Below are 11,629 nucleotides of genomic sequence, written 5' to 3' on the forward strand. Positions count from 1 at the left end.
CGCGATGCGAGGCTCGGCGGGCGGGTGGGGCCGCCCCGTCGATGGCGGCCGTTAGCTAAGCCGGCGGGCCCCGCCTGAGAGACGGTGCCACTGAGGGAGGCCCTGCACCGGGCGGGTTGTGGTTAACCCTAGAGAGATGCTAGCTCATCACCAAAACAAACCTGCACGTCAGGACCCGAGGATTTAAAAAAAACAAAGCAAAAAAACCTGAGCAGAGTACCACACCTGCTGCACATCTGGCTGAGGAGACCCCGCTGACAAGCTACGAGAAACCCTGCAGTGAAGCCAGGCTGCCGGGATCAGCGAGGCCGTGCTCCAGCACAACGCCCTACTAAACCAGGTATCGATCCATGAGTGCGTTGGTGCTTACTGTAAGCACTGCCGAAACAAACACCCTCCTCCTCAGAAGCCAGGAGAGTGGCCTCGTTTTTATTCTCACCTCTCTGATTTACTGCCTAAAATAGGTATCCTTGAGGCACAGTAAGCCTAGCATAACTCCTTTCTCGCTCTGCTCCCCTGAGCTCCCAGATGTGCCGAATTCTCCACAGAAAAGCGCACAGCAAGTCAGCTAGATGGGTATCAACAGATTTTCTGGCATCTCTCGCAATGGAGAACGGCTGGGAAGGCCTCACTAGATGTAACTCCTTATTTGTGCAAATACACAAAAAGCATTGCATTTAAAACAGTTGTTTTTAGTCTGTGCTTCACAGGTCTAGGGAAGAAAAAACCTGTGCATTTAAATGTGTTATTCAGGGATCTGTGCTGTGACTGTACAGTTCTCAAGAGCTGAAAAAAAACATTAACTGAATATAAAGGCCTGCTCTGCAACTCCACAAGCCCCAGAAATTTCTGCCTACCTATTCTTCTTTCTTCCCCATTGGATCACAAGAGCAGACCAATTCCTATTCCTATGCTCTTTTGCATGGCAGCCTGCAAAATGAATGCACACCACTCATCTCGGGAGAGTAAACCAGACTATTACACTCTTAAGGCATTTACCGTGTGCTTGGTCCAAGCATAAATGATGATGGTCCAGGTACAGCAGCAGGTCACTGTAGTGCTTGTGCAGCATAGCAGAGGAAGCATCTGCTTATGTTTAAAGTGATCAAACTTGGGAGAAAATTGCTTGGTTTTAAAAATACAAATGGCATGGTTCTAGAGGTTAGAGCAAAGTTAACAGGGCTCTTGGTCCCTGAAGAATCAATGCAGTAGAAGGTCTTGTCAAGAGAAATGCAATTGTAGCATAACAGATGTAAACTGAAAATGAAACTGCTTCAGAAAAACACAGATCTTCCTAGCACTAGTATTTTCATTCTGCCAAAGCTGACATACTCTTTTTCTACTGAAAAAGAATCCTGCTGAACATTTGTTTTTTAGGATTTTACCTGAAAGCCACAGCAGGGCAGATTTAGTGCGCATAAGATTAGAGTTTAGTTTATCACACCCCACAGAGCTCAGTGCTGCAGTGTAAATAAACCCATCTTTTCCTTTCCCCAATCCTCATTTTACTAGCCCACCTTCCCACCTACACATTTACAAGCAGTACCCTCTACTTGTCTGAGTAAAGCTTAGACTAAAAGCCGTCGAAGCCCTGTAGACCTTCCCCCCATAATGACTCTCCCAGACTGCCTGGCTACAGTCCCAAACCCTCAGGAATACCTACATTTTCAAATGAGACATAGGTGACCAGTGTAACTTTTTCTAACACAGAAAAACTGTGTTCATTTTATAGTTTTCTTAGAAAAATGTAACATATCAAGGTCTGTTAAGATAGGCAGCTGAAGGCAAAAGGACATTTCAAGGCACAGAGTATCTATAACCTATATTCAACAGCCATTTTAAGGATCCTGAAGGACATTCAATTTGCATAAAAGCATCAGTGAATAAAACCCAAGACTACATACTGGGAGCACAAGCAGCTCCCTGGCCCAGTAAGAGCATTTTATACCAACCCCAGCTTTGTGCAAACCACTACAGCTAGCACAGGGAGTTATGGTCATAAATCTTAGTTAAATAACACCATCAAAAACAGCCCTCAGGAACTCCCAGATGTTTCCTGGAAATGTATCTGCAGAAAAGCAGGCTAGACTGTATCATTTAAGGGCAGTCCAAAAGCCTTTTTAAAGACAGCTTGTCCAGGATATTTTGAGTGGTTCCCTTACTTACAATAGAGAGGATGCACAGTACAAGACTTGGAAGACTGCAGAAGGTGCATCCACTCACACATACAGAGGAGGGATTTAGGGGGAGGTAGGAAAGAAGAGTATTGGGATTACAAAGAGTCACAGTGTTTAACATGACATCTCAGAGATCTTCCGGTCTTACTGCAGGAACCCATCTGCCTAACCTTCAGGGAGGCAAAAGAAATGAAAAATCAGATCCTCTCCCATTTGCTTAGTAGCAGTTCTTGCTCCATCAGAACGGACATGGGAAGAGCAGAAGGCTAGACTGGACGAGGGAAGAGTCCATTCTCCGTTGCAGAAAGGGCCTCAGTACGGCTGCTGCGCTGTCTTGCTTGAGTCAGGCCACTGTGGAGGGGCATCCTGCTGATCAATTGGCTCATAGGTGCTGCGATCCCGGCCTGCACGGGCGACACCTGAATGGAGATCGAAGAGAACAAGCTTGGGAAAAAAACAAAAGCACAAGAACTGAATCCCCTAAGAGAAACCAACAGCTCAGGAGCACACCACATTAGCTGCTCTACCAGCTCCCCAGCACTTGTGTTCTGTAATCCTCACTACACAGACAGGAGGTAAGAAAACTCATCCTTCCAACAAAGGCAAAATGACTGAGATGCATTTGAACATGGCTCTTCATTCCCTGAGAACTGCTCTCTTGCTTTCCACACAGCCACGTGGCTACTAAGACCTGCAATACTACGTAGCAGCATAACAGGCTCCTATAATAGCACATTTCAGCAAGATCGAGTTTATGAGATCTAGTGGAAAAATGAACAGACAAAAACAGAAGCAGCAGAAACCATGGCTAGCTGACAGCATAAATTTAAGAGCATGATTCATCCATGAACCACTCTTCCCAACAACACAGCTACGCCTCAAGTGTGCCACACCATGGCCCTAAATTTGAATCCAGCAGTGCCCCCAATTGCAGTATGAACAATTTGCCTGTGGTACAAGAACGGTACAAAATCACGTTACTGTCCAGGGGATAAGCAGGGAAAGGAGAGAGACAGACAGAGAATGTGCATGGAAAGCACTTTATCTATAGGCCAGGCAACTGCTGTGGCTAGAAAGCAATGTGAATCAAAGGTGGGCACCAAACCATATCAGAGGGTTGTTCTATGCAGCAAGGATGCTGCCAAGCAACAAAAAGAGATTTTGTGTGGAAAGAAAACGAGACAGAGAAGACCAGGAAAAATGCAACACTGTGAGGTTCAAAAGGAAAACACCAAACAGCAGGAAAACAAGAGAAGAAATTTGTCAACCACATTTGACAAAACAACAGCACACGATTTGTACTGAAAATCTTGTGAGAAAGAGTTCAGGAGAGGGTATGAAACTACAAATTGTCTGAATTCCAACCTGTGCCGGAGAGGAGACTCTCAGACAGTATGCCTGTGTTGGGATAGTGTGGTTGAAAAGAAGTGCTCCCAAATTCTAAGTAAAGGGATGAACTCCTCAACGATACCTACACTTTCCACGGGATACAAATGTCAAATCCCAGTTACAAGCACAGTGAGCAGCTAATAAAAATTGGCACAAACGTGGCCCACAGCAAGGCACTGCAGTTGACTCACAATCCTTCTGACCCAGTTAAGACATATCTGTCCGGCATTTGCACAAGTAGCTGATGGAGAAGACATGCACATTCCACTAGCAGAGAGATGCAAATGGCACACAGCACCCCAAGCCATGGTTTCCTTTCATGGTCTCTCCTCCTCTGCAGGTATCCACCTCTTTTCACAGGAAGCATTATCTTCTTTGACAGTACCAAGTCACAGCTTTCTAACACTGTAATGCAGTTATACCATCCTTTGTCCTGCACAGCCTTCTTCAGAAGGCAAAAAGATAACTGTGCCAGGCTGCTGGTTTTGCTGGGATGGACTCACACACAGCAAACAATCCCTAGCAGCTGCCCCGGCATGGACTAGCACCAGGCATGCTTGGCAAAGCTGACTGAGACCCAGAACATCCAGCCACAGCCTCTTCTCTCTGGCAAGGCTGCCACATTATCATTAGCAAGTACAACTGGGAGAAAAATGAGTGCCTCCAGGCAAAGTCCCACGAGGTAAACATCAGGCCCGTTTTCCAGGTGAGGAAATGGAGGTCCAAAGCAATCAAAGTAGCTAGGACACGTGAGGCCCAGAGAAAGCATGGAGTTAGAAATCCAGCTTCCTTCCCTCTCATGCATAATCCACCTAGAGGGGATGCTGCCTCTACTTCCCCCCAGAAGGAAAAGAAAGGCTTGGCAAAGAGAGAAGGACACCCAAAGGCTTCCAACAAGCACACACAAATGCAGGAGGAGGAAGAGAAGAAAAGCCTCTCGGTTATATTGGATAAGAGAGACAGCAGTGGTATCAATACCATTGTAGGCCAAATGGCAGACGAGGACTCCAGGTCTGCAAGGGAAGAGAGGAAGAATGTAAATTTAAGGCCTAGGACACACCAGAACCACAAAACGGGAGAACAGACATGAGCAAGAGAGAGCAAGCACCCCCTCTCCCTGGAAAGGGGGGGCAGAATCCAGCTGCAGAGAGCTCAGGCTGAAAGGTCCAAAGTGCAAGGTGGTCTCCCTAACACCAGAGGAGGTGGCCCACACTGATGTGGAGGCAGAGGAAGCATCCTACCTATGTTAAAGGTGTACTCTCCTCCACGCTCCCGATACATTCGATACACCAAATAGCAGGACACAGGTTTGAGGAGGAGGCTGAAGATGGCCATGCCTATACTGAAACGCTTCTCATCACTGAGATAGTTGTTTGGAGGGTAGAAGACAGAGATGTGAATGATGTCTGTGAGGACTGTGAGCAGCAGGCCAGTCAGGAACTGGAAACAGAGAGAGAATTGGACGTGAACTGAATAGGGGATTAACCACGAGGAGTCACAGTTACAGCATCTATTTCCTGAGAGATCTGTGTCCACACAAGCATGCCTTCACCCCAGTATCACACATTGCTAACCCTTGACACTGCCCCAGGTAGACAGAGATTCCTAAATGAATGATCTCGTATTTCGTGTATTTTCTTCACATCTGTCAGACACCGCACGACATCTCTTTAATGTTCAGAGAAGAGTTTTATAAAGCCCCTCCAACTCAAGCATATTAAATGCTTTAAGTCCTCCCTGGCATTACAAGTCACAACAGCAGGTAAAAAAAGTAAGAATCAAATATGCCTCACCTCTGAGATGCAAGATAAGTGACAGTGAATGCTTCTCACCATGGTTTACAGTGCTTATAGATTTATACGCTCTCTTAAAAAAAGCCAAAAAAACCACGAAACAAAACAACCCAAACAGGGAATTTGACTTGTTCACTGCTGTATTGGGAACAGCTGAAAATCATCACTAACTCAAAGAAGCTGTCTCTGCCCTCCACCCTCTCCCTGAGCAGCCTAGTGGAGGCAAATACCCTCACACTCACCATTACGATGGCATCAAGGGAATCTCGCTGCACGATGGCCCAGATCCCCACGGCAAGGACACTGAAGTTTCCCCAGGCATAGGAAGCTGGAAATATGCCATTCATGCATCCCCTGCCAAACAAGACAAAAAAAACCCAACCCACATTCACAGTAAGCCTGCAACAGTCTGTTTGCATTCATCCCTGTTCCCATCCAAACACCTCACTCTTAGATTTAGGATCTTCTTGCACAAAGACAGGCACAAACAGGGAGTGCTGATTGCCCAAGAACATCCCATTCCTAGTTTGAAGGAATACCCTCTTCTCACCCAGGCCAGGCCAGTTACCAATCACTCACCACACTGTGAGCAGCCAGTGTACCAGAATGATGGCCTATGAAAAAAAACAGAAAGGAAGACAGGTCAGCAAGTTGGGAGAACTGCAGGAGGATCGACGTGAAATGACACCATCTTGTTTGCAAGGGATGGGTGGAAGAGTGCCCTGGACCCATGAGCCAGCGCAGAAAGCTGGTGCAGCAACTGGGACAGTGAAGACACAAAACCATTTTTCTCTGCTTCTGTTGCTGAGTATTTCCTGTGGTGCTACACTGTAGTCATTCATTATTGTTGTCATCTCTGTCAACAGTTGATTCAGGGCCCACTTAGTCTTTTCTAAATGGGTTATTGATTTTGGAACTCCAGAAGAGTTTGTACAGAAAGCTGGGCAATCTGATTCACACTATGCCAGCACAGTTTATACATGACCAATCTGGCATCCCATCACCAAGAAGTCCGTGGAAAGTCATGCCTGCAGCTCCCAGCAATTTCACTCCAGTCCTCAGTAAATCCTCCCTTTTACCTGCTTCCAGTCTGTTCAGAGCAGTGGTTCAACCTCACTGCAATATTAACAGACCTGAAGGCATCTTCTAGGAACCCGAGAACCCGATCCTGCCATAGTACACAGCTCTTTCCATTCCTAGTGAAACCACCAGGGCCCAAACGCAGGCAGTGCCCTAAGCAGCGATAACAGAATGCTGTCACAGATTCTGTACTTTGCAAATGTCCTTAACGATCCTGATCCTTGTGCTCAAGGGGACAAATCCAAGAAGAAAGCATCTGACTGTAACAAGTGACACAAGGATTCTCTTCACCAGCACTTGACATTTCTGTAACCAAGGAGACATACTCTACATGTTTATTAAGACAGCAAATGAGAACAAGAATATACCACTTCAGTCTTTTTCTATACATGTATCCATATGTTCACTTGCTTTTGAGCCTGCTGGCCAGTCTCAGCAAAGGGAGATCACTCATACTCACTCTCTAAACATTTGTGAAAACAAGAATATAGAAGACAGGCTCTATCAGCAGCCTCATAAAAGAAAGGCTGAAGCCTGGACATATCAGAGGATCTATGGGAAACAGGCACTCTTCCATTTTTTTCTAGGTGTGAGAAAGGCTCCAATAGCATTTATACTGACCTCGGTATAAAAAAAAAAACAAACTAACCACCAAAACCCCTCTGAAGCACACTCCCTCCACATACTCCCACAAAAAAACTCAAAACCAAAACCACCCAAACATTGGGAAATGAGTAAGTAGCAAAAGTCTAAATTACTTGGTGGACACAGGAAAGCTGTATGCAGATAGGAACATTAAGACACTAAGAAAACCCCTTACGATCTACTGACATCCTGCTATGTTCACTGACTTAAAAATGCCTATCTATGCTCTAACTTAATACAAAACTAGTTGCTCAAGAAGAAAGTTAATAACCAAGGAAGCTGTGACACGAGCAAAGCACAGCCAGGAAATCAACAGGAGCGATGCATCTGCTGTGGCTCATACTGCTCTGCCAAGATACCACAATGTGTCTTCTGATAAGACAGAGCTCTTGCTTCACTGCAGTACCCTAGCACGTCTGCTGAGCATTCACCATGAGTAGCCTAGACTTGGTCATAACTTCAAACACTGCTTAAACAGATTTTTATTAATGAGGTTTTTTAATTGTTCATTAAAGCCTACAAAGTGCTTCACCACCACCCCCTGCTTTCCCTTCTCCCCAATTGTACCACGGAGACCAGGCAGAAACTGCTAATCAGTAAAATACAAGATGTTCTTGGATAAGAATGTAGACATGCAAATAGCATTTACTCAAGAGACTATCACAACATCAGGGAAATTCTTAATTAGGTAGTATTTAATTGCATGTTACATACCCGCAAGACCCCTCAAGGCTCACCAGTTAACATAATTAGGCAGGGTGGCTTTTTTTTTTTAAAGCTGCCTAGATCAATATTGCAGTTATTAAATTATGAAGCAAGCTTAGTCATCAGCATAAAATCAGGTAAACTAGGGCTGATAGTATGAGGGACTGCTGAAATAAAAACAAGGCATTCCTGTCCTGGTTATTAGTCCAATTTACCTGACAGTTCTTCAGGGCACTATGGAATTAGCTGGTGGTCTTGGGTATGCATTAACATAGAAAATGTAGTGGTAATGAAAAACATTCTTTAAAGCTACAGTCACTATGTGAGATTAGGTAATTTGCAGGCAGTCTCCTGATGAGACAGCAGAAGAATTCAAATTTTTTCCATCTGTTCAAGGACTTACGTCTGTACCTAAGAAAGGCATACATTTCTTCTTTTGAGAAAATAACTCCTAAGACTTGAACCAGTGCTGAGAGCAGAAAATAAGAAAGGTGGGACCTTTGTCTCCATCCCTTCTGGGCAGAAGGATGACCATGCGATTAAAAGCATCCCATTGGAAACTGGGGAGAGCTAAGGGGAATTCCTAGCTCCTCTGCAAATCCCAGCATGTGATGGAACTAATTGCCAAGCATAAGAAGAGCTTGGTTCTGCCTTGGTCTTGTTAGATGGGAAACTCTTTGGAACAGGAACTCATTCCTTTAAACATGCTTCAGCACAGAACCTCGCACAAGGCTGAATTTTGACTAAGTTAAAAACTACATGGTTCTAAATTACAACTATTTTCTTGTAGTATCTAACTTTTTAAATTTTACTTACTTTTTTTTTTTTTTGAGAGTGAGCTCATCTACTCTGAGTGGCATATTCACCCAAGGATATACTAACCAAAATACAGATCTGAGTGGCCACCTGTGGGCACGCTCCTCATTATTATAACACAGTGATAATAATGAGAGTGGTTAGGCAGTGGAACAGGCTATCCAATGGGGTTGTCGTGGCTCTATCCTTAGAGATTTTTAACAGTCAGCTGAATTTTGAGTTGAGCTATTTGATCTAACTTTGAAGTTAGCTTTGCTTTGAGCAGGAGGTTGGACTAGATGCCATACAGAGGTCTCTTTTAATCTAACTTATTCTATGATTCTGTGACCTAGCATTTAAAAATGCCCAAGTACAAAACGTATGTTCCCAGGCACATGGATTGTAGGGCATTGTCCAGGCTTGATCAAACTCAAATTTTGTATTTCGAGGCTCTGCATATTTATTGCAATAATCCTAGGTGTCAAGCATTCACTGCAAAAATATGGTTATGCTGCTTCCCACGTGCTTTGCTGAGCATTACTATTAGAGCTGAGCAGGTAGATGCTGTTTCATGAGCATGTTCCTCATCCACTCTAGGGCCTGCTACATTGATTTAATAGCTCTGCAAGTAGCTTAAAGAGAGACCTCAAGGCTAAGACATTGCTATGTTCTGGCACAAACACAGCTCAGTCATGCAGTTTTCTCCGAGCTGCTTCTATCACGAGGCTCATCTTTTTTAATCTCACAGAAACTGTAAGCAGATCATCCCAATGAATAGCAGTAGTACACGTTATTTCCAGTCCCTTTCTGAATAAGAATCTTTCCTACCTTTGTGATATGTTTCAGGGAAGCAGGCCCTAACTCAGGAAAAGTACAAAGACGCAGGTACAATTATTAACTCCCCATTCCCCAGCTCTTCAGCCCCAGAGCAGTACCAGCAGACTTGACAACAAGGAATTTCTTAGTGCTGAAAACAGTTTGCCCAGGACAATCTCACTCTTATCTAGGAAGAGATTTGGGAACGGTTGTCTGAAACCAGAGAAGAAAGGCAACATTTTAGATGTGTTGTTATGGTGACTCATTCATTCAAGAAGTCTGTGTTTTTCGGCTCCCCTATCTCCACCTCCCATGGTAGAACATGTATTTAATGCTGGCAAACTTTTTAATTAAACATCCTTATTTTTCACTGTTGTTTTAGCATGGGGAAAAAAAATCAAACCAAGTTAAAAAACAAAGCAGAAGGCAAGATCTTGTAATCTTCCTAGTGCCCTGGGAATCACACAATAGTCCAAACTTGTCAGAGCGAAGTATCAGCTAGTTTACAGAAGGTAATATAATCCACATGCCAGGCCTTGAAAACTCCATTTGCTTACTTGCCTCTAACAAGGAAAGCTGCTTTTCCTGGTGAACTAGTAAGAGGGGGAAACATCATCATATGAACACCAAGCCTTTATTTAGCACAGCCACACAAAAGCCTTCCTGTACAAAGCTGAATTCATAACGGTAGCTGAGATAATACTACCCTCCCACCCAGCCTGTAGGCAGCCTGCTCTGAGGACACCACTCAGCTTTATGAATCAATAGCAGAAAAAACCTGGTGCGATCAGTGATGCTTTCATTCCCTGGGCAAAGTTTTAACCAAAGAAAGCACCTGAAACTTGCCATACCAGACAAGATACACAAAGTAGTGAAGCTGGAAAAAGGCACACACATCTGAAAATACAAAAGAGAAAAAAAAAAAAAGAGGAAAATTTCACCCATCTGGTATGAGGGAAGGCTTCCATATCAAACACCAACATCAAAAGCAAAAAAGTGATTTTAGCATCCTCCAGCTTCTCCGCAAGGCTGTGCTTCTTCCCAAACTGAAAAGTGTAACGTAACTGTGGTAAGCCCCTTATTTCCCATTTCTCTGGTTACCAGATATTCACCAAATAGCCTCCAACTGAAGCCCCCCCCCCAACAGAAAAGCAATTTCAATTATCTACCAGATAATAACCCCAAGTGGGATCATCTTTCTAAGATATTTTGCCTGACAAGCAAAAAGTTTGCCTCCTCAGGATCTTGCGTAGTGTTTATCCTGGATTAGCTCTGGTCAGCTGAGCTGAAAACCTCCACGGACACAAGTTAATAACCAGCTGCCGCCCCAACCCAGCCGTTGGCCACTTCAGCAACTGCCCTGAAGTAAGAGAGAACCTTGAAGTCATTGCCTGCCGCTCTTAATGACCAAGAGCTTTTGCAACATTTGCCCATGTGATGAAAACGGTTTAGAAACACCAGTCTCCTCCTCGGAGGCCTCCACGTCTCCTGACCAGGTCCTCAGCCAGGACCTGGACCAGGCGCAAACCTGGCCAGCGTGCGAGAGGCGAGGGCAGGCCGGGCCAAGCGCCCGCTCCCCGGGTCGCGTCCCGGCCGCCCCGCGCCGCCGCCTCCCCCGAGCCGCGGCCGAGGAAGAGGCTGCCGCCCCGGCGGAACCCCCGCCCAGCCCTCCCGCTCCTCAGGCGGGGCCTCGGCCAGCGCCCCGCAGCCCCCGGCCCCGCGGCGGGCAGCCTGCTCTCTCGGAGCCCGCAGAGACCGACCGAGCGGCCGGCCACGGGGCAGCCGGAGAGGCCCCCCCTCACCGCCGGGGAAGCTCGGGAGCGGCTCGGCCCCGCGGCCCCTACCTTGAGGTTGACGGCAGGCAGCTCCATGGCACCCGCCCGCCCCGTGACTCCCGGCGGCGGGGCCGCCTCACGTGGAGCTGGGCCGGGCCCCGCCGCCGCCACGGGCTGGCCCCGGGCCGCCCAGGGGAGGGCGGCGGGGCGGGGGGAGCCGGGCAAGCACCGGGCCGCGCCCCACGGGGGCGTCCCTCCGCGCCCGGCCGGCCCCAGCCCCACGGAGCCCCGCCGCCGCGGTGCGTCCTGCCGGCACGGCGTCGGGTCGGGAGCGACGGGGAGGCCCGGCCCCTGCCCTGAACCGTGCCCTCTGCCGCGCCGGGTGATGCACGGTGGTGCTGGGGTGTGCCGTTGTGGACTGGGTGGCAGGTGGTGATTTCTTGTCAGACGGCCG

The 11,629-nt window shown here is 46.7% G+C and overlaps 1 protein-coding gene across 1 annotated transcript; it reads right to left on the bottom strand.

Annotated features, from left to right (window-relative positions):
• Nucleotides 1-2,450: 2,450 nt before the first annotated feature.
• On the bottom strand, nucleotides 2,451-11,407 carry AGTRAP (angiotensin II receptor associated protein). Its single transcript, XM_075520331.1, is given in 7 exon segments — nucleotides 2,451-2,596; nucleotides 4,545-4,562; nucleotides 4,565-4,579; nucleotides 4,808-5,006; nucleotides 5,602-5,713; nucleotides 5,939-5,973; nucleotides 11,245-11,407. Coding segments are annotated over 7 exon segments (513 nt in total). The 5' UTR covers nucleotides 11,272-11,407; the 3' UTR covers nucleotides 2,451-2,489.
• Between the last annotated feature and the right edge of the window lie 222 nt (nucleotides 11,408-11,629).

The sequence above is a fragment of the Mycteria americana genome, chromosome 18 (genome assembly GCF_035582795.1).
Source record: "Mycteria americana isolate JAX WOST 10 ecotype Jacksonville Zoo and Gardens chromosome 18, USCA_MyAme_1.0, whole genome shotgun sequence".
Lineage (NCBI taxonomy): Eukaryota > Metazoa > Chordata > Aves > Ciconiiformes > Ciconiidae > Mycteria > Mycteria americana.